The following is a 26,188-nucleotide window of genomic DNA, read 5'->3' as shown; positions in this document are numbered from 1 at the left end:
GTGTGGCCTGGTGGTACAAGGTTTGCTTTGCGTGCGATGAGGGCTCAAGACCGGGCACCAGCCCAAAGAAACACAGATTTCATCTCCATAGGCATATGCCTGAGCTCAATTTCTTATTTCTTCTTCAAGCCCTAACAAGCAGCTGGATGCCATATTTAAGGAGTGAGAATTCTACCCCTGGAGGAAGTGGGTCGTGCCACCCTGGCCAGGTCAGTTGGCTCCTAGCCCCACCCCTGTCCCGCCTGCCAGCCCAGCCATAAAAACTGAGCCCATCCCTTGCTGCAGAAGAAGCTGGTGTCAGCAGCATGAAGTTGAATTTCAGTGGCCTGAGGGCCCTGGTGACAGGGGCAGGGAAAGGTGAGTGTGAGCAAAGAAGTGAAGTGAGTGTGATCAGAGAAGTGAGGTGAGTGTGAGCAGGAAAGCAGGGTGAGTGTGAGCTGGGGGGTGAGGTGAGTGTGAGCTGGGGGGTGAGGTGAGTGTGAGCAGGGAAGCAGGGTGAGTGTGAGCTGGGAAGATGGCACTGGGGAGAGGAAGGGTACAACCTCAATACTGAGAAGGGGTCCAAGGTGACCTTGTCACAGCTCAGTCCTTCAAAACCTGACTCCCACTGACTAGGACTAACCTGCTTCTGTCACCTGGCTGGAGACCCACCAGGACAGAATGACAACTCCACCCTAGCCATCACAATACCCCTGATGGATGGATTTAGGTTGGCTGCAGGATAGCTCCTAGATTCAGGCTGGCCACATAGGCACGAGAGGCCGCCTTCCCTTGGGCTCATCAGGGACTTTACTTCCACCTGGGATTCTGACCGTAGCTGTGAGCAGGCATATAGGGCCCTTATCCCACCGCTCTCCCTCTCTGCAGGGATTGGGCGTGACACTGCGAAGGCCCTGCATGCCTCAGGAGCCAAAGTGGTGGCCGTGACTCGAACCAATGCAGACCTGGTCAGCCTTGCCAAGGAAGTAAGGCACACAGCCCTGTCTCACCTGGGGCTGCTCCCCACCCTCAGGGATACTCAGAAGCTGGATGAGACAATGTCTCAGGCCACCGATGTCATCCACAGTGTCCTGGGATAGAGCCCGTGTGTGTGGACCTGGGTGACTGGGAGGCCACAGAGAAGGCGCTGGGCGGTATCGGCCCTGTGGACTTGCTAGTGAACAATGCAGCCCTGGTTATAATGCAGCCCTTCCTGGAAATTACCAAGGAAGCCTTTGACAGGTGGGCACTCGGGGACAGCGGGCAGGCCAGGGAGGGTTGCTGAAGACAGGAGGTGTAGGAAGTTAAGTATTGTTCTTTTCCTGCCAGGTCCTTCAGTGTAAACCTTCGCTCTGTGTTTCAGGTATCCCAGGTGAGATGGTAGGAGGGCTGTGGCCCACACAGCAACACTGGAGAGGGTGGGGTGGGGCAAGGCAGGAAGACCTATCTGCAACCCTTTCTTCCAGATGGTAGCCAGGGACATGATTAACCGTGGAGTGGCAGGGTCCATTGTCAACGTCTCCAGCATAGTTGCTCACGTTACCTTTCCTAACTTGACCACCTACAGTGAGTGCACACTCCAAAAAACTACGGGAGTCTTAGGTTTTGGGTGAGCCTCACAGAAGGAGTCATTAAAGGGTTCTCAGCAATCTCCCCCATCCCCCACAGGCTCTACCAAGGGAGCAATGACTATGCTGACCAAAGCCATGGCCATGGAACTGGGGCCGCACAAGGTAGGCACAGGGGGCCGGGCCACACCTGAGGGACAGGTGATGGGCACCTGGGGCAGGGCTGGGGCTTGGTGATGAGGATGGGGTGAGGCTTGAGGACTATACGAGGCTCTGAGCAATGGGCTCAGAGTTCATCTGGACAGAGTAAGCAAGCTCACCAGGCTTGTCCTGGGCCGAGTCCCGACCGAGCCATGCAGGTAGGGCGAGTTCCTCGGCTGTGCCACCAGCTGTGGCTTCTGACCCCAGATCCGGGTGAACTCTGAAAATCCCACTGTGGTGCTGACTGACATGGGCAAGAAAGTCTCTGCAGACCCTGACTTGGCCAGGAAGTTCAAGGAGCGCCACCCACTGAGGAAGTTCGCAGGTCAGCTGGGCACGTGGGTGAGGGAACCAGGGTTGTTTGCCAGCAGCCAAGCAAGCAAGAGCCTTGACTGGTCTGTTCTCCTGCAGAGGTTGAGGACGTAGTCAACAGCATTCTCTTTCTGCTCAGCGACAGCAGTGCCTCTACCAGTGGCTCTGGCATCCTGGTGGACTCTGGCTACCTGGCCTCCTAGTCTGCCTAGATACCGCGGACCTCTGAGTGGCCTTCCTGGCCCCACTCTCAGCCAAAGCTTCAACTGATCTCCAGACCCCGCCCTCATGCCACAGCCACGCCCCCCACGCATCTCGCCAGGTTCGCACTCATGTTATTGTCTGATCCCACAACCACTCCAGGCTCCTGACCTTGGAGTTGTGTTCTCTTTGCCCGCTTTGTTGGGCTCGTTTGCCTAAATAAATGGGCCACCATGTCACCGTAACCATTGCACAGGACTCTTTCGGGGGTAGGGGTGGCCCTTTGCAAAGCTGGATGCTGAATCAAGTCCCGCCTGCAGGCATTTCACCTCGAAGCCTGCTATCCTCCAATACCTCCTGTGTCTTGTGACCAATGTGACCAAAGGACAGTGGTTCTTCTCAAAAGAAAAGATCTATATCGTTGTGCCCTTTCCCCTCGTGCCCGCACCTCTTCAGTCCTGGATCTGTTGCCTCTTGGCTCTCTGACCCGGACCCCGCAATCGTGGGAAGGGAACGGGAGGTATTCTGGACCAGGTTACTCCTTAGCCCGTGGACTCTGTGCAGAAGGAGAGGAGATGTTGGGTGGGGATCAGAATCATGCCTTCTTCTCTGGGGAGCCCACTTCCCTGGCCGGATTCACACATGAGACCGTGCTAAGAAAGCTACCCAAATGGGCGGAAGTTTTCACAGCTAGCTAGCTGCACTATCACCCTAGCCTGAACCAGCACAGTAATCCTGCAACCCAGACTCCTCAGAGAGCCTTGGAGGCCTGGCAGGTTCTCACGTGGTTGCTTACATTGGCCCAAGGTATCTTGTAGTCTGTTGGGCCTGAGGCGGCCAACCATTTGAATTGACATGAGGTCCCTCTCAGGGCAAGTGGCAGAGTGGAGGAGGATGTGCTCAGTTAAGACCTTTAAAGAGAGCACAGGACACAGGTTCCGAGAGCACTTCTCTCCAGAGAGCAAGGCCTGAGCAGCCTCACGCACCCAGGACCACAGAACAATGCACAAGATTTGTACACGTCCTAAGAAACAGACCCACTAAGGCGTTCTAAGCAGCTGTGCCTAGGCGTCGGGCAGACTGGCTCTGTCTCCTGGTTTCTGGCAGGGAACTGGCAGAGTTCAAGGTTAGGAGAGGATGGCAGTGTTCACAGAATGGCCTCACAGTGGTGGCAAGCCGGTCAAAACTGCGGAGGGAACACTCACCTGCCTATTCTCCCGCTTCTTTTCTTTCCATGGTTTTTATAAAATTACTGTGATTTTTTTGTGTCTGGGTTTTTGTCTGCCTGTATGTCTGTGCACCACGTGTATGCCCATACGGACCAAAAGAGGGCATGGGTTGCCCTAGAGCAGATGGTTGTGGGCTGCCATATGGGTGTTGAGGATCAAACCCAAGTCCTTTGGAACTGCACCCAGTGCTTTTAGCCACTGAGCCTCCTGCAGTTGACTTTCAAAACACTCAGCCCATGGACTTGCCTCTCTGGGCCCAAAGCCCCACATCACTCAGGGCTCTGCAATCACCAGATCCCTACTACTGGCCAGAGTAGATCCTCAGAGCAATTGCTTTGGTCTTCCTCACCACGACTCTAAAAACAAGATACATTTTAAAAAATATTTTATTTATTTAATGTATATGAGTACATTGTAGCTGTCTCGAGATACACCAGAATCTGTTACAGATGGTTGTGAGCCATCATGTAGTTGCTGGGAATTGAACCCAGGATCTCTGAAAGAGCAGTCAGTGCTCTTAGCCACTGAGCCATCTTTCCAGCCCCCCAAACAAGATATTTTTATAAGGAGACCCAGTGCACACCTGGACATTAATCTGCAACTGACTCTTAAGCCTTGAAAAGCAGCATTTGTCTGGCCAGTTCTCATGTAAATCTCCAAACCCAATCCAACCTCTTATTGTCTAGTGACCACCGGATACAAGTTGGATAAGGTGACCTTGGGTCTTAGCTTTTATGTTAATTTGGGGATTTACTGATAACAGTGTCTTCTTCGGACTTATCCGGATGCCCGATTTTTTTTTTTTCAAGACAGGGTTTCTCTGTGTAGCCAGACTGACTTGGAACTTGCTCTGTAGTCCAAGCTGGCCTTGAATTTTGAGAGATCTGCCTGCCTCCGCCTCCCGAGTGCTGGGATTAAAGTGTGTGTCGTTACCATTCAGTTTGGATGTCCACCTCTCCCTGTCTGGGTATTACATATGGACCATTGCAACACACTCCTGGGCCTGGGGAAAAAAGACATAGAAACGTTTTTGGACAAGTCTCTCAGGTTCACGAGTATCCATGAAACTCCTGTAATAATTACTATGTTTTAGTGGAAATCTTAGTAGTAGAAACCATGCTGACCAGAGCTCGCTAAGCGGATTCCGCCCTCTATAGTTGGGTCAGTCTGGGGCAGTTTGAGATGCTGTCCCTCCGTTAGGACTGCCTTGTCTCGGTCACGCCCACTGCCATTCAGCCAATCAGTACACAGAAGGAGCTTTTATTTTAATATCCTCGCCCTTTTCAAGACACAGCCCATGTGATTGGCTATGACCGCCACCGCCCTCGACTCCGGAACTCCAAGTCCATCTGGCAGGACCAGACTGGGGCACCATGGACCTGGGTCTTGCAGGTCGGCGGGCGCTGGTCACCGGCGCGGGCAAAGGTGAGGCGGCAGGCGAGGGACGCTGGCCGGGTCGGGTAGATTTGAAAAGGGGGTACCCGCACTAATCCTCGCTTGCCTCAGGCATCGGGCGCAGCACTGTGCTGGCTTTGCAGGCGGCTGGTGCACAGGTTGTGGCGGTGAGTCGGACGCGAGAGGACCTGGACAGCCTGGTCCGGGAGGTAGGCACTGTGTCTAGAGGTGAGGAGGCGGTCGCTGAGTGAGCCGCGCTTCGCCCTTTTCACCCCTCACTTGCAGTGTGCTTCTCACTGCAGGCCCCATGCCTAGCGTTGGGTGTTGGGGTAGGAACCCACGGCATCCCTTCCTAGGCCCCAGGCATGTGCGGTTGGTGGAGGGTCCATTAGGATATCCTGGCTCCCTGAGTTTGGAAGAAACGGCTGAGAGAGCAGACCTGGGCCCAAGAATGCTGAGCCGAGAGGAAGTGAACTGCTCGGGGATGGGGGTGGTGTTGGGGGCGTGCTGTGGGTCCTGGCTCTAGGTTCCCGCCTGCAATTGGTTGCTGCAGCAGGAACTCCTGACCCTTCAGTTGAAAGTTCCTTTCCAGGTCTAAACTCTTGCCCTCGGTGGAAGAGGGAAACAGCGCCACCTTTCTTTGGACACAATTGCTCATAGCTTTGTTTCCCCCCAAAAAACTCACAGTGTCCTGGTGTGGAGCCTGTGTGTGTGGACCTGGCCGACTGGGAGGCCACAGAACAGGCCCTAAGCAATGTGGGACCGGTGGACCTTCTGGTGAACAATGCTGCTGTGGCTACGTTGCAGCCCTTCCTGGAGGTCACCAAGGAGGCCTGTGACACGTAAGCCGGCAGGGGTTGGAGGGACCGAATCATCCCCCTTGCAGCCTAAGCCCCGCCCCTGACCAGGCTGTCCATTCACTCCTAGGTCCTTCAACGTGAATTTTCGGGCTGTCGTCCAGGTGTCGCAGGTGAGCTGCCCTACCCTGCTAGAGCAGGAACCGGGAAGAAGAGTGTTGGTTCTGGTTCACTGGTTCACGTTCCTCAAAATTTCAGATTGTGGCCAGGGGCATGATAGCTCGGGGAGTTCCAGGGGCCATTGTGAATGTCTCCAGCCAGGCCTCCCAGCGTGCACTGACCAACCATACCGTCTACTGTGAGTAATTCCAGCTGTGCCTGATACCCTCCCCACTCCCACTCTTGGCCAACTTGGGTTCCACGACAACTCTCCTCACAGGTTCCACCAAGGGTGCTTTAGACATGTTGACCAAGGTGATGGCCCTAGAGCTTGGGCCCCACAAGGTAATACAAGGCTGGGACAACTCCTCCAAATCTGTCCTTTTTGCTCTGGAGACCTTGCCATGTTATTTACCTTGCCGGCCTCTCTGCAGATCCGTGTGAATGCAGTAAACCCCACAGTAGTGATGACACCCATGGGCCGGGCCAACTGGAGTGACCCGCACAAAGCTAAGGTCATGCTGGATCGTATCCCACTTGGCAAGTTTGCTGGTAAGTTAGGCAGGAGTCCAGACTAGAACCACACCGCCAGTCCTGGTGCTTGCCTGAGCCTGGGGGGCGTTGGTTGAGGTTGGAAGGATGAGGGAAGAAGACTCCTTCATCTATGCTCTTGGCCTGTACCTGCCTGCAGAGGTGGAGAACGTGGTAGACACCATCCTCTTCCTGCTGAGCAACCGAAGTAGCATGACTACTGGTTCCGCTTTGCCAGTGGATGGGGGCTTCCTGGCTACCTAAGCCCTCCCTACCAATACTCTGCTCAACTCATGTTCAGAACATCGTGCCCTCCATCCCTCCAATAAAGCTCTCTGCCCAGCCTGTGTGCTGATTCTCCACCCAAAGCAGGTGTTGCCTGGTTCCCATGCTTTCAGCCTCACCAGCTGCCTGGAATGGGGTGGAAGGTAGGACCTTCCTGAAGGCTGGATCCTCAAGAGGTTGGTCCATTTGTCTAGAGATAGCCCGTCCAGAAGTTTCTAGGCGGAGCTGTGGATTTTTGGAAAGCACTAAACCGACAGCTCTGGGTGATTTTGACATGACTGCCAGTGGACCCTGCTTACATGTCAGTGAGTAGCACCCACACCAAAAGAAATAGGTGGTACATACCCCTCATTTGCCAATGAGCTGAACGACTTCTCTGTGGGGTTGGAGCCAGAGCTGTTTTCGAACACTCGAACATTCCCACAACTTTCTGTGCTGTTTACAACATGGTGAGAGCCCTGGTGTATTCAGTTTCCAATATCTCACTTCCAACAGCCTGGGCCACTGATAAGTCCAGCCCTGGTCAGTTTGCTGCATTCCACGGTTGTGTGACTTCCACCATAGCTGACTTTCAAACTGTTCATCTGATATGGTTTGATGTGGAGTTTGGGGGGGGGACATGGAGTGAGGAGGTCCATAGTGGCACCCCATGCATACAGTAACCCGGGGTACAGAGGGTAGCAACATATTAATCAAGAAGTGATGAATTTTTTTAAATTTTGTTCTCAGCACAACTAATTGTAAACTGATATGATTTAATTATTAATAAGAGCTGTTTCTCTGGCTGGCAAACTTCCTGAAGGAAAAAACCCTAAGTCAGCATGAACTACTCGGGTGCATCGCTATTAGAAGTCCCTGCAGGGCATCTTCTGGTCTCCTGTGGACTCCTGGGATGGCCTGAAGCCTCTGAGGTGAAGTTCAAGTTGCCAGGCCATAACTTGGGGTCCTCTTGGTCTGCCCCTCCGCCCCCATCCTATACTAGCCAGAGATGGGTCAACATCTTTACAGAGTGTTCTGGTCAGATCAGTGAGAGCTGCTAGAAGTGTGTCCCCCACAATGCCCCCCCACTCCCCGTTCCCACCAGGCCCCCAGGTTTGCACACGGAGACCATCCTGTATGCAGCTAAGTTTGATCTGAATGATGTCTGACTCCCTCACCTAAGATGTGTGAAGCTCAGAGTTCCTTTGGAGGAATGGCTGGGGCAAGCATCAGGGTGGAAGGCAGGACAGACAGCGAGACAAAGGAGGTGGTGAATGTTTATTGTATAAAATAAGAAGGGGCCGCCCTTTCCTGGGACACGATGGATGAACAAAACCACCCCCACCCTTCCCCCCAGGGAAGCCCATCCTGGGGCTGCCCTGGACCCACCCCTGAAACCCTGAGGGAGACCCCGCTCCCTCCTGGCCTCCCATAGGGACCAGGGAAGGCTGGGGCTATATCCCAGAAAAAGGAGGAATAGGGGACAGGACCCCATCACCCCAGCCTTGTCCCCATGCTTCTCCCACCCACACCACTTCCCACGGCAGACTCAGGGACATCAGACAGCTCAACAGAAGGGCACACTTGAGCCAGCGCTCTGCAGCCAGGCCGGCCGGACAAGGCTCTAGAACACAGTGCACTTCTTGCCTGGCTTTTTCACTGGAGGTGGGCAGAGCACAGCCCGGATGGCCTCGTCGAACACTGTCTTCAGACCTCTCTGGGTCAGGGCTGAGCACTCCAGGTACTTGACAGAACCTAGTAACATTTTGGGGAGGACAGATAGTGAGATAGGGAGAGGCAGGGGGTAGTTGTGGATGGGGGGGGGTTGGGGGAGCATAGGAAGGGCAACCTCCTCCAAGCATACCCCCAACCTCTGGCCCCTGCTTGCTCACCGATCTCTCGGGCCATGGCCAGACCTTGGGGGTAGGTGATAGGTGCCAGCTTCTTGTCCCGCAGCCGTTCAATTGTGTCCTTGTCATCACGGAGGTCCAGCTTGGTGCCCACCAGAAGGATGGGTGTGTGTGGGCAGTGGTGCCGCACCTCTGGGTACCACTGTGGGAACAGAGGTTCTGACCCCATGGGCCTGGGGGGGGGGGGGCAGGGTCTCCAATCTGCCCAAAGAAGGCCTCAGCTCCTGAGTTTTGTTTTTTCCTGACACACTGGGCTCCTCACGCTTTACAGAGTGGTGAGGAGTCTGTTGAGTTTGGCGGTGAACAAAGACAGCCATCCACAGGGAGGCTTGAGATTGCCCACAGATCCTCTGTCAGGGCCCATGGCCAGAGGTGAGCTGTCCTTGTTGATACCCTGACACTTTTGGTGCTTCCCTCAGCAGAAAAGATCACTGGCAGAGATCCCTGCTCAGTGGAAGTGTGCCTTCTGCTTAGGCCCACCTACCTTGGCACGGACGTTCTCAAAGGACGCCGGGCTCACCAGGGAGAAGCAGATCAGGAAGACGTCCTTCAGAGAGAGAGAGACAGACAGACAGACAGACAGGACTGACCAAAGGATGTCTGAGCAGCCTGCGTCTCCTTCCCGTTCGGGAACCACCCCACTCTAGAGTCGGCCCTCTTGCCACCTACAGTTTGAGGATAGGAGAGTGGCCGAAGCCTATCGTAGTCTTCCTGGCCAGCAGTGTCCCATAGCCCCAGGTTGACCGGCTTCCCATCCACCATCACGTTGGCTGAGTAGTTGTCGAAACTGCAAAGTGGAAAGGCTAGGCTGGGCAGGGATGCCAGGCTACTGGAGCCCACACAGAACACAAACTCTGGCCAGCACCTCAACCTCACCATGGAGACCCAGAACCAGGGACCCTTGAGCCAGACCTGGAGCCTTGGGGAGGTCCCGTGCACTTGTGCTTGGCCTCTAGTGGCCAGCTCCAGTTACCTCCCGATCCCCATGCACTCACACTGTGGGGATATATTCTCCTGGGAAGGCGTTGGTCGTGTAGCTGATCAGCAGGCAAGTCTTCCCCACGGCTCTGTAGAAAGAGGTTCAGCCCACGTGGATCCAGGACCGAGCCTCCGCCCCTTCTTCCCCCACCCCCGGCAAGGACAGCACGCTCCTACTGAGCTAGAGGTTAGTTTGGGTGACGGGGGTGAGGTGGGTAGGTCGTAGCTTGGTAGATCTGCAGCCACCTGGGGCTAATAGAAAACGACCAGAGCAGGGTAGCCTCTAAAGAAGCACAGTAGTGGGCGCGGCTGCAAGGGCTCACAACCCTCGATAGGGCGCGCCGCAACGCACAGGGGCGTCAGAGCTCCAGCACCTTGGGTGGCTGGCGCGAGGGTGGAGCCACCCAGGAATCAGCACAGGTGAGGCCCGGCCCCACCCACTGCGAGCACCGGGCAGAGGCCGGGCAGCATCAGGTGTGCCCGAGCTGGAAGAAGGTGGACAGCTTCAGCTTGACCCCACCCTATCAGCTCCTGGACGCACGCGGCCGAGCTGTGGTGGGGGCGCGTTGGAGCTGCCTCGCTAGGACCCCGCGCATCTGACTGCCCCGCCCCGCCGAGCCGCACCCCGTAGCCGCCTACCAGCCCCTCCGCCCCTGCAGCTCGGGACAGCGCACTCACCCATCGCCAACCACCACGCACTTGATGGCCTGCATGGGCGCGGGGCCGGGCGGCGGCGGGCGCGGCCGCGAGCCGAGCTGCGGAGAAATGCCCGGCGCCGCAGCGGCCGCGGACCCGAACGCCGAGCGAGCGGCCGGAGACAGCCGAGCACCGCCGAGTGCCGGGTGCGAAGACAGCCGAATGCGCGCAGGCGGGGCGGGGCAAGGGGCGAGCTGCGGCGGGGGCGGAGCCCCAGCCAGTCCTTGGACCCCGAAGGCTCAGGCTGAGGGTCCACACCCAGGAGCAAGGACGTGGCACGATATAGCTCAGGTTGACGACGCCACAGAAATGGATGCGCCCGGACGGTCGAGACCGATGCTTCCCAGGGACACCAGCCCATCCTGCAGCTGAGAAACCCTCGTGTCTACGACCCACTACAGAGGTGGTCTTCCCAGTTGCCTGATAGCAATCAGAGCGACCCCGTAGTCATTCGCGCGGTTGGAGCGTCTGGCGCAGAAAGGAACTGGACGAGAATGTATCACCAAGTACAAAAGTTCTGTATTTCCACCCTGTCATTGGGGCATGTGCTCCCTCCCACCACTGTAAGTCCTGTTTGTGGTTCTGGGACTGGGTCGTCTGGGCGCGATCCTGTACGCTTCGTTCCCGCCTATGCTAACAGCTGAGCACTGGTGTTGACAGAATCCTACCCTGCAACTGCAACTGATGCTTTCAGACCCCAGGCCTGCCCTTGAAAATGGGATGCAACGTTTCTACCCTCACTGGACACTTCAGTTCTTCACGCCTCCCTTCATTTAGGGGGACTCAAGGCTCTCAGAGGGGACCCCTGCACGTAAGCCAAGACAGCGTTTTGCAGGAAGCTTGCCCTCTGGGCCTCTTCGTCTCTGATGCGGGAGATTTCTGCCTCTTTGAGCCGCAGTTTCTCTCGGAGAGATGCGTTCTCACTCTCTCTGTCCAACAGCGCCTCCCGGTGTTCACTCCCGACCACTGCAAGAGAGAGGCTCAGTAAGGAGGGGGTAGGTAGGTAGGTTCCTTGCCTTGCCGCAGCCGTGAGGTCTGTGGCACACCTTTAAAATTAGCTCTTGGGAGGCAGAGGCAGGCAGATCTCTGAGTTCAAAGGCCAGCCTGGTCTACAGAGCGAGTTATAGGGCAGCCAGGCTACACAGCGAAACCCTGTCTCAAAGAAAAAAAACAGGGGCTAGAGAGATGGTTCAGTGGATAAGGGCGCTGTTCTTTCCAACAGACCCGGGTTCAATTCCCAGCACCCACATGGCAGCTCATAACTGTCTGTAACTCCGGTTCCAAGGGATTTGATAGCCTCACATCACTGCACATTAAATAAATTATTTTTAAAAAAAAAAGAAAAGAAAAAGAAAAAAATCAAAGGCTGCATCTTTAGAGGGGAGACTCCCCCACTCTTACCCCCCAACCCCAGCCAAACTAAGTTGCCCAGATGACCTGTGCTAACCTTTCAGTTGGCGCTCCAGGGCTGCCACCTTCTCCCTCAGCACCTCCTGGGCCACCAGGTCAGCCTGCATACGGCCCATCTGTTCTTGCAGCTCCACTCTCACCCTGGCCACTTCAGCCACTTTTTCTTGGTCCTTGTTGCTCAGCTCCTGGGACGGGGTCAGGTAGGGGAGGGTGAGATTACGACCTGGACATGAACCCCTAGAGTCCGCCGTGCCCCTTGATGCCAGGCCACCTGTTGCAGCTCCTCCAGACGCCGCTGCTGTCCCTCCATCTGCAGGTTCAGCTGGCTGGCCCGTGCCTGGGACTGGGCTACCATCTGCTTCTGCTGCATGCAGGTGCCCTGAGCCTCATCCCTTGCCTGTGCCAACAGCCGGATCTTCTCCTCCAGATGAGCAAGGCGGTGTTGCTGCGGGCATGGGAATGGTTGCTACACATGAAGGGCTCCCAGTCTGAGCTCAAAAGGGACAGATGGTCTACAGATGAACTGGCCACCTCTCTGCAGGGACCGAGGACAGAGATTCATGGTGTCCTACAGTCACCGGTAATAGACTCGTCCTGCATCCGGAAGCGTCTCCCACTGAACCCCTGGTCCGCAAGTCGACTCTAAGTCAACTCTACCACTCATTTCTAGCTCCCCTTTTTGTTTGTGAAGTACCACAGCCCTGATGGGTCCTGGAGTCTGTCCGAACACCAGTCCTGAGGCCCACGCCCTGATCTTGCCCTCTTCAGTCAGACACTTCTGTGAGGCGCTACAGTAGGCCCCTGCATACTTGTGACCGAAGCTCACCTCCTCCAAGCGAGCCTGGTTCTTGGCTTTGATGAGCTCCTCCTCGGCTTGGCTGCGCTCACTGAGTACTGCGGCCTTCATGCGGCTCAGCTCCTGCATGGCAGATGGCTATCAGTCACTAGTCCCTCCCCTTAACTCACACACACACACACACACACACACACACACACACACACACACACACACTCACACACACACAACCAACCCAGGGCTCCCAGGCTACTGAGCAGCCAGGCTGGGGAAACCTCTCCACAAGTCTCCTTAGAACCACGCAGCCGTTCCTTGCTCACTGAGTGGGGTGTAGGGGGATATTGGGGGAGGGATAGTGGTGGGTGGTGTAGGGGGCTTCTATTGTCAAAGAGGCCTAAGTGTTATGTTTTAGTCCCTGACCTTTTAGGGACACTCATGGGTGGAGCCTCATATTGAGACCTAATAAGGCAGAGACTAAAGGATCTTCTAGGGTCCTGAGGCCACGAATACCTCGCTGTACCCAACCCAGGTTCTGTGTGGTCTCACCTCCTCCAGAGACAGACGTAGGGCCTCTAGTCTCTGAACCCTCTCCTGCATGGCCCTCTCACTCTCCTCCAAGTGTCGAGTCATGTGATCCACCTGTCCAAACGAGGGAGTCAGGGCTAACCAACACCAGCTCCCCTGGCCCTCACCCCATGGAATCCCTACCCTGGGAAGCAAAGGCCTGCCCTGAGGGTCCTGGTGGGCACTAAGGACAGAGGCTCTGATTGGGGGGTTGGGGGAGGCACATACAGCAAGTCCACAGATGCCTGAACTATGGGTACCGTTGCCCCCAACTCTGGCATCACCGACTCAGGGTTCAGCGGCCAGGGGCATGCACTGGGAGTATCACACCACACAGGGTCAGTCTGCAGGCCTCAGAGAGCGGGAGGGCCCAGGGCTTCTGTAAGACAGCACCTCCTTGCAGTGAAGCTTTTCCAAGTCTTCCATATTCTGTTTGGCTCTCCTCTTCTCCATATCCAAGTGCTCTGGGGGCCCAAAGAGGAAGTGCTGTGAGTCTTCTCGGAGGGCATCTCAGCTCCTTGTCCCCTCAGGGACAAGCCTGTCCGTGCCTACCCTCAGCCTGAATAGCACGGATCTTCAACTCAGCCGATGTGTTAGTCAGCTCTTGCCTGGTCAGAAACAGCTGCTCCTGTTGAGACTTCACCTTGCGCTCCAACTCATCCACCTGAGAGACGGGCAGCGCTAGAGGAAGCTTCACCCAGCCCTGGTACACCACCATGGGTTCTTTGGATAGCTGGCTCTATCCCCATTTTGGCCATACCTCTCAAACCCACACCCCTCATACCTGGCTTCTAAGCAGCAGGTTCTTTTCATTGGCAGCCGACAGGTCCCTGAGGAGCTTGGACTCCCGATCTGCAGCTTCCTGCGAGAGAAGGGCAAGGGCTGGGCTGCTGTCACACATTTCCATCCACCAACCAACGCACACTGCCCAGCCCCTACCTGCTGCTCCAGCTTGCGTTCCTTCTCCTGTCTTTGGGACAGGCTCTGCCGTTCCTGCTCTGCTGCGGCCAGCAGTTCCCCCAGGTCCTGGGCCTTCTGTTCTGACAGAGCCAAAGCAGCCTCTGTCATCTGCAGCCTACAAAGAAGAAGATCACCCCCAGTCCACTCTTACCAAGCCTCTATTCAAACCCCGGGAAGCACTGTCCCCTCCTCTGCCTTGTGAGCAGGGTTCTAAGTCTCTAAGGTGTCTGAGGGCTGCTTTCCTCTGCCTTACTTGGCTTTGAGGGCATTGATGATGGACTGTCTTTCGTTGAGGGCTTCCTGAAGCTGCCCAACTCGTACTGCTGATGCCCTGTGGACAGAAAAGAGGTTCCGGGAAATCTGAACCCCGGAGTGCCGTAGCTTCCCTCAGCCTCTGTGCCATCCCCAGTGCACAAGGTAGAGAGCCAAGCACTGCACGTCTGCCACTAACTGCCAGGCCACTGAAAGCAATGACCTTTTCCTCTGGCCTTGTAACAGACAGGGCTCAGGTGACCTCACACTCCAGTCAGAAGCCAGGCACTGAGATGCAGGTACCCAAGCTGAGCTGTGGTTCTGCTTCCTGCAGCTCCGGGGTGCACTCACCGGCTATCTCTAGCCATCTCTTCTCGTTGCTTGTCTATTGTCTCCATCAAATCCAGAAACTGGGGACAAAGTCAGTCAAACACCATTAGAAGCAGAGCCTACCCTGGTCAGGGACAGGACCTGCATCCACACAGGCCACAAGGGACCTCACTACATTCAAAGGGAGGGTGGACTGACAGAGGGAGGCCTGATGGTTAGGACTCCTGTTTGCTCTCAGCTCTGAGGTGAAGTCAGCATACAGGAGGTAGGGCCAGGAGGCCACCTTGGCCCTGGCTAGCCTTGGCACAGAGGCTTGTAAGATCGATCTACCACAAGGGGAAGGGAGAAAGAAATCAGCCAGCTCAGGGTTGGTGAGGGCACGCACCTGCTTGGACTTCTCTTCCTGGAGGTGTTGAACCTCCTTGCTAAGGATCTTGGTGCGTGTTTGGTTCTCCCGAAAGGCAGTGATTCGGTCCTGGTTGTGGTCCATGGCTTGCTCTGTCAGGAAGTGCCATGTTATCCACTGGGCCCAACAGTAGGGACTAACCCAGTCCTGTGCTGCCCATGTCTGGAAGTTGGTCATCTGGGAGCCCACCCTAGGATGGCAACACATTCACAACACATCAGAACTCCCCATCCAGTTCCCCTCAGCTGAAGCACTTCTCAGGACAGGACTGGGTTGTACAGGATCTTGGGACGCCCTGGTGTCTTTTGCACATATGGGGGGGAAAGCTACTGTACTTCCTGGATCATCTGCCCCCCACCAAGGTCAAGGGGTGTATAACTTTAAGAGCTGCATGCTATCTTCTGAAAAGACTGACACCTCTGGATCCCATAGGCTCCTGAGGCAGGGAGATTATGTGGTCAAAGCCAGCCTGGGCTACATAGCAAGGCTGTCTTTCACACACACACACACACACACACACACACACACACACACACACACACAAGAAGCTCAACCATAAAAGAATTATAAGGACTAAGTCCACACAGGCACAGGGCTGGGAACAGGACACTGCAGATGATAGAAGATTCCGGCACAGTCAGCAGGAGGCAGGGACTCTGCAGCAGGAAGCATGGGATCCAGGACTCCAGCCCTGAAAGCTTTGGTGGGTGACAAACGTCTGAGCCCGAGGCCAAGATATCATTTATAAGGACTCAAGATTCATAGGCGGAGGTGGAAGTGAATTCTGACCTAAATCGGCACAGCCCTGGCACCCCTACCACAATCGCTCTCTACACTGTGCGAGCTACACATCTACCTGACGGCTGTCTGAGCAAAGCCTTCAAGCCATAGGGCCTTAGGCTCTTACCTGTGAAATCTGCGCTCCCAACTGCACAGGTGCTAAGCAACTGGTGAACACGTAGGTGAAGCCTTGTTTAAGCACCAAGAAAGCCACCCTACTTTCAGCTGCTTCCCCCTTGATCGAGGCTAGCTACTCGTATTGTAAGCTGCCATGTCTTGAGCCCTGAGCCACACAGCCTTCTGTGACTGACTGGGTTCTCCTGTTAAAGGGCTTCATGCCTTACTCCGACTTGTAAGAAGCTAGCAGCCTTGAGTGTCCATACCCACAGCTCTCAGGATGTCACCAGGGATGTTGTTCCCAGCCAGGTCCAGCTTCCACAGGGTTCTGTTGCTGGGGAGACAGTTCACCAGGGCCCGGCCCCCCAGGAGGCCAATGTTATTCCAGCGCAGGTCTGGAAGGAAACCTGCTGTCATTCAGTCGTATGGAAGTGCTGGCCCCTACGATACTTTCCTTGGTGCTTTATTGCCTGTGGCTGCCAATATAATCAGGCCCAGGCCAACCTCTTGGTCAGCAGAGGGACAAGGTGCAACTTAATACAGTCCAATGTACCTAGGTCTCATGGGGCACAACAGAATTCAGGAGAGCTCACCCAGCTGTTGGAGGGTGGCGTTGCCCTTCAGGGCCAGGGCCAGTTCCTCTGCTCCCTTGTGACTGATCTGGTTGTTTCGAAGGTCCAGCTGCCTCAGGGTGCCATTGGCTGCCAGACCCCCACAGAAAGTGGCAAAGGCCTCTTCCCATGTGCCAAGGTTATTCCATTCTAGGGTGAGGCTACAGGACGGGTGGACACAGGTGTTTGGCTCAGCAGGACACTCCTCCATGGAGTTCAGGGCGTGTGGAAGGCAGGGATTAACCAGGTTAGGGTTAGGGTTAGGGTGGGGGGTAGAACATTGGTAAGTGGTGGGAAGTGAGCTGGTTACAGGACTGTGGTCTCGGGGCCAACGCTAAGCCACATGTGGAGGAAGCTGTGAGGTATGGGTGAGGCCTACCTACCTCTGAATTGACTTGTTCTGTCGTAGGAGCTTTCCCAGAGCCTCAGCTCCCGTAGCTCGGAGGTTGTTGCCCTAGAAAAGGACATCCTGGCCCATCAGTTACTGTTGCCCTGACTCTGAGTACCACATTTGAGCCCCATAGGCTCCAGGAAGTGGGAAAGGCTAGGAGGTAGCTCTAGGTAGCCAGATCCTAGTTTTCCTGACTTTAGCAGCATCCTAAGCCTGGTCCCTTGTTTATGTGACGCTGTTGAAATGAGTGTTTGCTTGAAACAACATTCTGCCTTTAAGACACTCCCCACGAGCGCTCCTGCAAACATGGTAAACGTTCCTAAGACCCGCCGGACATTCTGCAAGAAATGTGGGAAGCACCAAGCCCACAAGGTGACGCAGTACAAGAAGGGCAAGGATTCTTTGTATGCCCAGGGAAAGCAGCGTTATGACAAAAAACAGAGTGGCTACGGCGGACAGACTAAACCCATTTTCCGCAAAAAGGCTAAAACTACAAAGAAGATTATGCTGAGACTGGAGTGCGTTGAACCCAACTGCAGATCTAAGAGGATGCTGACTATTAAGAGATGCAAGCATTTTGAACTAGGGGGTGACAAGAAGAGAAAGGGCCAAGTGGTCCAGTTCTAAGCTGATTTTGTTATGAAGACAATAAAATCTTGACCTTTCAAAAAAAAAAAAAAAAAAAAAAAACACTCCCCACACCCGTGGACTCCTCATGAGGCCTTGGGTGTTGTGAACTCTTACAGACACAGTCTGGCAATTGTCAAGACACAGATCTCTGGGTTTCTCTCTCTCCACTGCCCAGGGTACAGGCCTGCTCACCTTTAGATCCAGAAGCTGCACACTGGTGTTGGCACACAACCCTTGGAGCAGCAGTGTGGACCCTGTGTAAAGGTAGTTAGAAGAGAGGGCTGTCATGAACTCTATGTCAGGGCTGCTACTCAGATAGTGGTACAGTTGTTTTGGGTTGTCAGAAACATTTTTTGAGCTTGCCAGCATGGGGAACCGTGAAAACTGGAAACATTACAGCTTTTCTACTACACTGATATAGGTTTTGGAAAAGAACATCAAGATGCAAAAAGAGAGGAGAAAGCAAAGAGGCCTGGACACACAAAGACTTTTCTGTTTACAGCTGCCCAGGCCAAACAAAACCAAGACACCGGCCCTGAGGCCAGCTGGGTGGCAAAGGGTTTGAAACCGCTAGCCTCACCTTCCTCACTCAGCATGCAGTCGCTGAGGACAAGCTCCTTCAAAAGTGTCTCCTTATGCAGCAGCTTGCCGAGGGCCCTGCAGGTGTCCACCGTTAGGCTCTGAGTAGTCAGGTCCAGTCCACCCCTCGAGAGCTGGTGCAGCTGCTGCAGAACAGCTTCCTGGGGCTCAGCCCCACTCTCCTTGCACAGACGGTTGTAGGAGCGCCGGAACTCCTCCATGTCCCCGAATGCTGACAGGACCTCGCAAGCATGCCCCTAGAGGCAGGATACACATTAGCGTGCTAGGCCGATGGTAGGTAGTTCCTTTCCCTAGGGAGTGTACACGGAGGTCGGCTGAGCTGACCCTTATAGGGGAGGCCTAGAAACGTGGAATAGAAAGGAGGTTGGAATCGCTTGAGGAAGGGGTTTGGAGATGGGAGGAGTCGGAGCTCAGAGCACTGGCCTAGAAGAGTAGGTAGACGCGTTGCACGTACCCTAGACCGGCCCTGCGGCCCCCAGCCCGCCCTCGCGACGTAGCCTCGGGTCGCTGGTGTGGCAGGACGCGGTTCCTCGCGCCTCAGTATCCAGGAAGAGTGTGATGCGCCGGAAAGGATAGGAACTACAACTCCCAGGAAGCATTGCGGAAGGCATTGCTATCCGTAGACCAATGAAAGCGAAAGGCGGGCTTGAGCTGGAATTCAACCCCCGGCAGGGGAACGCTTGGATGATTGGCTGCTGGCATTGGAGGCGGAACTTCAGGATCGCGCTCCACGTTCATTGGTTGGGGTGTGGGTTCCGGAGAGCGCGCACTGAGACTGTGGCCATGGAGGAAAGCAGTGGCTTCCGGAAGGTGAGGCCTCTGGAATATTGGCAGGCTCTCTTGGGCATTGCGGATCCCCGCGTGACAGTCGTGCATGCTCGAAGTCAGCTGGGTTACTGTGTTTTCCGTGGGGATCCGGCAGCAGTGGTGGAGCAGGCCGTGAGGCTCTGCGGCTGGACTGAGCAGGCAGGAGGAATCCAACTCAGCCGATGCGAATGCGCGGGGCACACTGACGCGAGCCTTCACTGCTTGGGCCGAGGTCATTTCTAAGTGACAGGTTTGCGGGGACTCGCAAACCCATCTGCTGGAGGGAAACAGAAGCCGAGGCGTTCCGTTCCATGATGGGTGGTGCGGTGAGGGCTCGGCTTTCGGTATCAGGTTAGTGCGCGCCCTGTGCAGAGTTCAGGCTGGCCTCCACACTCGGTTCAGTACTTGAGTACAGTTTTGGGGGCTTTGACCGGAATTGTAGTAGTTCACCGAGCTATAGGGAGCGGGCTGTCCCAGGAAAAAGTGACTGAAAGGGAGGGACCTATATCCTCTGGCTGTAGTTTTCTGCCAGACGGACGAGGAACAGGCGTTTGAGGTACCACAGGTCTTACCCTAATCCTACCCTCCAGCAGTCACATCCACCCTTTCATGGAACAGCCTGCGGAGCTGTAGTCCAGTCCCGTGTTTTGGCTGGCTCTCTGACGTGGGCTTTCCCCCGGGTGGTAGCACTCAGTCTGTTGGAGGTCCTGGGCCTGGGGGTCCTTTTCTGGCACCTCTGGTAGCGAGCGGGAGCCGAGGACCGGCAGGTGGCGCTGCTCTCACGTAGTTCCTGGCCCAGCTGACAAGTTCACCTGTGCCTGTGTCCATTCCAACCGAACCGTGCCCCTCTGCAGCGAGTGGGTATTATGGCTTCCATATGGCTGACGCTCGTGAATCCAAAGGCAAATCCAAATCCTTCCTTTGTAGGCCGCCCACTTCTAGAGTGGGTGCCTGTTCCTGCCGACCTTTTGCCTTCCCCCAGACATTTGCTAGTCCGTTCTGCAAACTTGAGTGACCTCGTGGCTTCACAAGCTGCACAGACGCTTAGGGGCTCTTCATGGCCTGCCTTAGGTGTCCTCAATGAATTCCTAGGCCTCTGGATTCTCACTCTCATCTCCACCTCACACACTGCCACCAGCTTTTCTGGGTCTTAAGCTATTCCAGAGGCCTGGCCAATCTCCTGCCACCACCACCTGGCACTCACATTACATCATCACAGCTAGGAGGTCTCTCTAGACCCTTCCTACAAGTGTTTTCCCAAAATTGGTGCTGTGTCTCCCTTCACAACTAGAAAGGACTTCCAACTTCTTGCCAAAGAAACCTCAAGGGTTCTTGGGTATATGTCGACACACTCCCCTACACCCCTCCAGCCACACAGCCTAGCTTAACATGCTGATGTCCTGTGTGAGTGTGGCAGTAGATTCAAGCCAGGATTGCCAAAGGGGTCAGCATTCCTCAAGGGTGCCAAGCTCCCCCACCCCACCCCACCCAGGTAGGAGCATTATCTACCTGCAGTAAAGGTGTTCCTTAGTGCCCAGGATTGGAAATGTCACTGAACTTTCTCCATCTCTTTTGTGCTCCCTTATCCCTATGGGAAAGTCTCTCAAGCCCTTCTTGACAGCCCCCATTACATACTCCCCTCAAGGCACAGCTGGCTTCATCCACTCAACACAGGAAGAGGCCCCCGGATAGCACTGCTTCCAGCTGGGAAGTCACAACTATGCTCCATTCAGAACTGATACTTGTTGCGGGTGGGGCGGATGGGTGGACGGACGGACAGACAGACAGACTTGTGGGCAGTGGCACTGACTCTCTATCCCCTCTCTGCAGGAACTGGTGAGCAGACTACTCCATTTGCACTTCCGAGATCCCAAGACTAGAGGTTTGAGGCCCCAGTGGGGTGGGGAAGAATGGGGCACAGGGAGGGAGGGGCGGGGGAGGCTGTCCTGTAACCTGTCTTTTCCTCCAGTCAGCAGGGATGCACTGCAGCTTATGGCAGAGTTCCTAAGGATCTTTGTAATAGGTGAGTTACAACACCAGAAAGAGCTCCTTTTATTTTCCAGTAAATTAAGGTTTTTCTCAGCTACCACTAAGCCTAAGTCCTGTCCCTGAAAAGCTTACTCAAGAGCCACCTAGGCCCCCTCTGAGGGCTGACAGTGGGTGCAGGGGACCTAACAAGGGCAGGTTAAAGCTGCCCCACTTTCGCCAGCTCACTTCATGATGTTCCACCAGAGGCTGCTGTCCGTGGGGTCTCGCAGGCCCAAGCAGAGGACCTAGATGTTGTGGATGTGGATCAGCTGGAGAAGGTGCTCCCTCAGCTGGTATGTGGGATGCAGGTGGGGCAGTCTGCAGCTCTCCAGAATGGTGCCTGTGTGGTCACTTAGAGCCCATTTCTCCTCCATAGCTCCTGGACTTCTAGAGTTCCCCTCCTGTGGCCTGCCATGTCTGGTGAATCCATGCCAGCATCTACGTCTAGTTCCTGAGCTCTGCAGCTTCCAGAGGATGGGAAGATCCCAGCAGCTGTTCCCCTTCCTAGCCATTGCCTCTCAGAGTCCTCGTGAGACAGGTGCAGGGAAAGGTGAACCAGCTGCCTCCAGACACAGCCCCTGCCCCGCCCCGCCCCACCCCACCCCCACCCTTCATTATAAATAAACCAGCTGCTGGCAGTACCTCCTTCTTGCCACCCTACATCAAAGCTGCTGTGCAGCCTTTTAACCACCTGACCCCCACCCCCAGGATGCCTCCCTGAGCTGTAAATTTGTTCTTACAAAGCAACATCAATAAATCAACACCATCTCTCTGAGGCCTGCCTTCTCATTGCCATTAATCACCCAAAGTCTAGTTGCTTCAAAGCCTGAGCCCCATTGCTCCCTTCCATCCGTCTCAGCGGGCCTGAGTGCAGGCCTCTCAGAAAGGACAGACAGGGTAACAAACAGCATGTGTGCACATGCTGCAGTAAAACTGGAGCCGTCACACATGTGGCTGCTCCTCTTGGAAAATGTTACTCCTGCCACAGGCCACGGCGACTGCCACTAGTAGGCAACTGGGGTCCGAGAATGTTTCTGTGAACCAGTAACAGTCCCCTGGCGGATACAGGACCAGGATACACAAGGTGAGGAGACCTGGAGATGTGCTGCCTGCGCCTGTTCTGTGGCCGTGCTGAGCTGCAGAAAGGTTCCCCTTTAATCCCGCCCTGCCCGATTGTAGGCTGGGTAGGTAAGGGACGGACAGCCTGTGCGCTCAGAGAGGGGTAGCTATGAGGCCTTCCTGGAAGGCCAGTCCAGGCTTGGTGGGGATCTGATGATCACCAGGCCCTGGCAGGCCAATTCTCAGGAAGCAGGCTGGGTGGTGGTGGCACACGCCTTTAATCCCAGCACTCTGCAGACAGAGGCAGGTGGCTCTCTGTGAGTTAAGGACAGTTGGATCTGCATAATCGAGTCCAGGTCAGCCAGGACTCTGTAACACATACCCTGTCTCAAAAAGACAAAAAAAAAAAAAAAAAAAAAAAGCAAATATCCTGGGGTTGGGGATTTAGCTCAGTGGTAGAGCGCTTGCCTAGCAAGTGCAAGGCCCTGGGCTCGGTCCTCAGCTCTGGGGGATGGGGAGCAAATCTTGTAGGGTGTTTTGCTACCTGCTGCACAGTGCCCCTGTAGGTCTTAGAGTCCCTTAACTGTCAGAGTCCAGTGTGAAAACGCCATGGCACTCTAGAGTTAGTAGCACTCAGTATTGAGACCATGTGTCAGGACTGTGGCAGAATGGGAGGTCAAGTAGAGAAGGCAAATAATATGAAATATGAAAGAACAACCTCTGCTCCCTAGCTGGATTGAGCTGGGTAGACAGAGCTGCTGAGTGCCTGCAACCCTCAACTCCACCCTGCCTCCCGCCCCCCCCCCCCCCCACACAAATGGTGGGAAATGAGAGACTTCAGGAAGGAGCTGGCTGATGGGACACAGGACTCCAACCAGCCTAAGTGCTAGAACTGGACCTGCAGTCCCCGACTGAAGGCAAGGAGAAAGGGTTACCAGAACACCCCAGGCCAGGCTCAGCCAAACGTAGCTCTGTGTTAAGTGCCTGTTTCCTCTTCTGGCTGCAGGCTAAAACATGATATGGCCCCAGGTTGTAGGCAATTTGCAAAGGGGGCTTCCTCCTACACTTCTGTCCCATCTGTAAAGGGGCTAAAGAGGTCAGATAAAAATGAAGAGAAGCTGGCCTGCCCAGGGTTCTGGCCTTCTCAGGCCCTTCAGAGATACCTCAGCTTTTCAAAAACAGAACACTCCGTGGTCCAACCAAACTCCCAGGGTTCTTTGGGAAGCAGTGAATGAGACTGAGCTAGAGGGAAGCCTGGGGGCCTTTTTTGGCAGGAAAAAAGAAATCAGAGAGTTTTGAGAGAAGCGCGACTCTTTATTCCTGCTCGGGGTGGGTGGGGGTGGGTCCTGTGGTTGATGATGGACATCTCCAGGCTGGTGGCTCTCACCTCTTGCTGGCTGTGACGCAGACACAAGAATGATCACAAGCCCCTGGGCTCCTGCCCAGCCACCCTGCCCTACCCAGCTAGTCCATGGCAGACAGGCACCTGGCAGCTTCAGCCACTTGGGCACTTTGCCCAGGCTTCTCTTCACAGGCTGGGCTGTCCCTTGGATGGGCTCTGGGGGCCCCAGTGCCCCCTCCTCAGCGATTGGCTCAGAATCCAGGGACACAGGGTCAGGGGCTGGCAGCAGGGATGGGGACCCGGCGGCCCGGGACATACACCTAGGGGTGAGAGTCCAAGGCCAGGTGGTGGGCACAGCCTTGGAGGGACTCCCAACCCCTCAGCAACTTACCTGGCCACCAGCACATCAGCCGTAGATGGGGAGACGGTGTGTTCTAGCAGCCCAGGTTCCAGGTAGAGACCTTCAGAAGCCAGAGCCTACCCTCAGCTATAGATGAAACTTGCACTTTCACCCACATGCTGCCAGTGGGGTATGGCTAAGAAGATACCCCAGGGAGGTGAATCCTGGGCTGCAGTCCCCCAACCCAAGGACCTCAAGAGTGAACACCTAAGGCATCTTGGCTTTGGGCATCAGGGAAAGTGGGATTCAAGGTGGGTCCTGCTGGCCTCACTCACCTGTTGGTTCTTCAGCTCCAAAGTGCACAAGCGCAGCAGGGAAGAGGTTTGCCTGCAGGGAGGGCAGGGATCAGGGAGCCAGATAGGGGGTGTTCCTCTAGCATTCTACCCATCATGGACCACAGGACAGCAGAGCACCAGTTGGGAGCCCCACTTGTCATTTGTGAGAATTGTGTCCTTCACGCCTGTCCCACTGCCCAGCTGTAGCACCAGCAAACTGCCAATGTCACTTGAGTTTATGACTCAGACACATCTAGCCCAGGAGGTCAGAGGGGACATAGGACCATTAGGGGGTAGGGGCGTCTGGGTCTCCCAGCCTGACACTGTCTAGGAACAGAAGTGGGAGAGAGATCTGTGTTCCTGTCCATCGATATACAACCCCTTCCCCTGCTTATGCAACAAAAACAAAAAAACAAAAACAAAAAAACAAAAAACAAAAAAAACAAACAAAACCAGAGTGAGGGAATATGGGTAGGACCATCTCTAAGGTTAGGAATGTACGCCGTGCCTTGGGGACAGGAGTGTCCTGGGAGAGCAGGCCCAGGCAGGAGCTGCTCTGGAAATGCTTCCTGGTGAGATGCACCAGTCCGGGCAGGGTGGTTAACACTCTACTAAGTGGAAGCCAGAGCCAGGGCCAGCCCAGGCTCTTCTGTCCCACCCAAACAAGGATAGCCTTGAAAACACAACTGAATGCCCAGGATCAAAGGCTGTTAAACCACACCTATCCAAAAACCACACCAGTACCAAATCTGCTGGTGCTGCAGCTGGGTCTGATGGTGAAGGACGCAGTTCTCACAGACGAGAGGGGGGCTCCTAACTGATGCTCTGCCATCCTGTGGTCCACCCATCCAAAGGGGGCAGAGGGTATGGCGCTTTGGTGCAGGAACTGGTCCGACTTTCTTGGGCACAGGTATGGGGTGGAAGCATGAGTAGACAAGGTTGCTTCCTCTCTGACACCACTGAACACAAGGCTTTGAGTCCTCCTTATAGGGTGATGGAACAGCCCAGGGTTGCAGAAGCCCAAGAGGCCTTAGGATCACACATCAAGAGTGTTTTCCTCTTTTTCAGACTTTGTGCCCAAGGGAGCTGGGGGCTGGGGCTAGCTGACGTGGCCAAAAGCTGAGGGCAGCCAGGAGTCTGGCAGGGCCTAGGAAGGGGCTGCAGCTGCAGGCTGAGGGCATTCTTTCCGTGCGGCTCCAGGCTCCTGTGAGTGCCACAGGCTGGAGGGGTGGGCGGGGTGGGTGGGGTTGGGGGATGTTAAAAGATTAATAAGAGCAAGCTTCAAAGGCCAGGCCTAGGAACGCTGAAACCTCAGCCTCCAGCCGGCAACGAGGGACACAAACAAGGGCGGTGAATGCTTTGAAACGCAATTGTGAGGTCTGCGATCAAAGCAGCATGCGAGGAGGCCTGTGGGGTGGGCGGGGGCTGCCCTAGTGGCCCTGGGAGGGCGCCTGTGGGGTGGGCGGGGGGCTGCCCTAGTGCCTCTGGGAAAGCGCCAGAAGGAAGCCAGGGATCCAAGCGGGGACATGGGGAGGACAGTGCTAGGGCCTTCCTCAGCCTAGAATGGCTTACCTCCCACCAAGGTAGCCTTGCAAGTAGCCAGCACCACCTTCTATACTTCTGCCAGCAACTGAGTGGTGTTCTCAGGCAGCCTGTGGCCCACTCTTTCTAGCAGTTCTGGGAGCCTGGCTGGCATGTCCACAAGGTCTTGTCTGTTTTCTACCAACACCAGTCGAGGAGGCTCCCTTTGGAGGTGACTGAGGAGGCTCCAAGGCTAGACCCATACCTAGCAAGCAGTGCTTGGGAAGCTCAGCGAAGGCCAGGTAGAACCCAGAACACCGTGAGAGGAAAGGCCAGCTGTGGCTCTGTCCCCAAATGCCCATACCCAGCCCCAGATGGAAGAGAGGCGAGGGCGGTAGACTGTTGACATCAAGGCTGGGCCTGATCATGAACTAAAAACGAGCATTCCCAAGCTCTGTTACATCTCCTCTGCAACTGTGGACTGCCCTGCTGGGTCACCTGAGACAGTGAGGACTTCTGCCCTCCTTTGCACCAAGGGAATAGCCTATCAATTTAGTTCATGCCCCAAAGGCTGGGGTTCTTGAACTGCCTGCCTGGTCTAAGCAAACACCAGACATTGCCAGGACCAACCCTGTTCAAGGGAGGAGCAGCCAGACAGCCTATTGCTAGTGTCTCTTTCCAAGGGAGAA

The 26,188-nt window shown here is 55.3% G+C and overlaps 7 protein-coding genes and 2 long non-coding RNA genes across 14 annotated transcripts in view; 5 read left to right on the top strand and 4 right to left on the bottom strand.

The window, feature by feature from the left end:
- Nucleotides 1–286: 286 nt before the first annotated feature.
- On the top strand, nucleotides 287–3,531 carry Cbr2 (carbonyl reductase 2). Its single transcript, NM_001430276.1, is given in 8 exon segments — nucleotides 287–357; nucleotides 868–965; nucleotides 1,067–1,221; nucleotides 1,309–1,351; nucleotides 1,446–1,545; nucleotides 1,648–1,712; nucleotides 1,956–2,073; nucleotides 2,160–3,531. Coding segments are annotated over 8 exon segments (735 nt in total). The 5' UTR covers nucleotides 287–305; the 3' UTR covers nucleotides 2,264–3,531.
- Nucleotides 3,532–3,858: 327 nt separating this feature from the next.
- LOC148003218 (uncharacterized) lies at nucleotides 3,859–5,353 on the bottom strand. The gene is made up of 2 exons (XR_015632351.1): nucleotides 4,615–5,353; nucleotides 3,859–4,493 (listed from the first exon to the last, which is right to left on the bottom strand). It is a non-coding gene; the product is annotated as an uncharacterized LOC148003218 (long non-coding RNA).
- Dcxr (dicarbonyl and L-xylulose reductase) lies at nucleotides 4,851–6,740 on the top strand. 3 transcript variants are annotated; one of them, XM_087569646.1, is made up of 8 exons: nucleotides 4,851–4,915; nucleotides 5,029–5,113; nucleotides 5,573–5,727; nucleotides 5,813–5,855; nucleotides 5,941–6,040; nucleotides 6,122–6,186; nucleotides 6,276–6,393; nucleotides 6,533–6,740. In XM_087569646.1, exons 5-8 carry the CDS (start codon nucleotides 5,956–5,958, stop codon nucleotides 6,634–6,636), a joined length of 372 nt encoding a protein of 123 aa, XP_087425772.1. In that variant the 5' UTR covers nucleotides 4,851–4,915; nucleotides 5,029–5,113; nucleotides 5,573–5,727; nucleotides 5,813–5,855; nucleotides 5,941–5,955; the 3' UTR covers nucleotides 6,637–6,740. The 3 variants fall into 3 exon arrangements, with proteins under 3 accessions (XP_087425772.1, NP_599214.1, XP_087425771.1); NM_134387.2 differs by having other exon boundaries at nucleotides 4,997–5,094; XM_087569645.1 differs by having other exon boundaries at nucleotides 4,997–5,113.
- Nucleotides 6,741–7,900: 1,160 nt separating this feature from the next.
- Nucleotides 7,901–10,335, bottom strand: Rac3 (Rac family small GTPase 3). The gene is made up of 6 exons (NM_001398954.1): nucleotides 10,203–10,335; nucleotides 9,542–9,613; nucleotides 9,216–9,333; nucleotides 9,031–9,093; nucleotides 8,529–8,688; nucleotides 7,901–8,391 (listed from the first exon to the last, which is right to left on the bottom strand). The coding sequence occupies exons 1-6, from the start codon at nucleotides 10,235–10,237 to the stop codon at nucleotides 8,261–8,263; spliced, it is 579 nt and encodes a 192-aa protein (NP_001385883.1). The 5' UTR covers nucleotides 10,238–10,335; the 3' UTR covers nucleotides 7,901–8,260.
- On the top strand, nucleotides 8,288–10,922 carry LOC148003217 (uncharacterized). Its single transcript, XR_015632350.1, has 2 exons — nucleotides 8,288–8,377; nucleotides 8,969–10,922. It is a non-coding gene; the product is annotated as an uncharacterized LOC148003217 (long non-coding RNA).
- Nucleotides 10,718–18,625, bottom strand: Lrrc45 (leucine rich repeat containing 45). Of its 2 annotated transcripts, none has more exons than XM_087574419.1 (18): nucleotides 18,522–18,622; nucleotides 18,048–18,406; nucleotides 17,660–17,721; nucleotides 16,830–16,900; nucleotides 16,429–16,607; nucleotides 16,102–16,230; nucleotides 14,918–15,030; nucleotides 14,554–14,612; nucleotides 14,204–14,281; nucleotides 13,930–14,065; nucleotides 13,775–13,852; nucleotides 13,543–13,654; nucleotides 13,384–13,454; nucleotides 12,973–13,065; nucleotides 12,457–12,549; nucleotides 11,902–12,075; nucleotides 11,668–11,815; nucleotides 10,718–11,186 (listed from the first exon to the last, which is right to left on the bottom strand). In XM_087574419.1, the coding sequence occupies exons 2-18, from the start codon at nucleotides 18,265–18,267 to the stop codon at nucleotides 10,990–10,992; spliced, it is 2,013 nt and encodes a 670-aa protein (XP_087430545.1). In that variant the 5' UTR covers nucleotides 18,268–18,406; nucleotides 18,522–18,622; the 3' UTR covers nucleotides 10,718–10,989.
- LOC103693494 (60S ribosomal protein L36a-like) lies at nucleotides 17,114–17,527 on the top strand. The gene has a single exon (XM_087575088.1). It carries the CDS (start codon nucleotides 17,144–17,146, stop codon nucleotides 17,462–17,464), a length of 321 nt encoding a protein of 106 aa, XP_087431214.1. The 5' UTR covers nucleotides 17,114–17,143; the 3' UTR covers nucleotides 17,465–17,527.
- Nucleotides 18,626–18,831: 206 nt separating the features above from the next.
- Nucleotides 18,832–21,677, top strand: Cenpx (centromere protein X). 2 transcript variants are annotated; one of them, NM_001398950.1, is given in 5 exon segments: nucleotides 18,832–18,877; nucleotides 20,705–20,756; nucleotides 20,844–20,897; nucleotides 21,107–21,195; nucleotides 21,279–21,677. In NM_001398950.1, coding segments are annotated over 5 exon segments (237 nt in total). In that variant the 5' UTR covers nucleotides 18,832–18,850; the 3' UTR covers nucleotides 21,294–21,677.
- A 1,577-nt stretch (nucleotides 21,678–23,254) lies between these two features.
- The window catches only part of Aspscr1 (ASPSCR1 tether for SLC2A4, UBX domain containing), a 37,931-nt gene continuing 34,997 nt past the window's right edge, over nucleotides 23,255–26,188 (bottom strand). For both annotated transcript variants that reach the window (NM_001398979.1, XM_087574501.1), the window contains exons 13-16: nucleotides 23,979–24,030; nucleotides 23,695–23,764; nucleotides 23,448–23,623; nucleotides 23,255–23,358 (exon numbers count right to left, since the gene is read on the bottom strand). In NM_001398979.1, coding sequence (NP_001385908.1) covers nucleotides 23,345–23,358; nucleotides 23,448–23,623; nucleotides 23,695–23,764; nucleotides 23,979–24,030 — 312 coding nt within the window. In that variant the 3' untranslated portion in view covers nucleotides 23,255–23,344. The remainder of the gene's footprint in view (nucleotides 23,359–23,447; nucleotides 23,624–23,694; nucleotides 23,765–23,978; nucleotides 24,031–26,188) is intronic.

This window comes from Rattus norvegicus, chromosome 10 (assembly GCF_021556685.1).
Source record: "Rattus norvegicus strain SHRSP/BbbUtx chromosome 10, alternate assembly SHRSP_T2T, whole genome shotgun sequence".
Lineage (NCBI taxonomy): Eukaryota > Metazoa > Chordata > Mammalia > Rodentia > Muridae > Rattus > Rattus norvegicus.
This window is presented reverse-complemented; position numbering and strand designations above follow the sequence as displayed.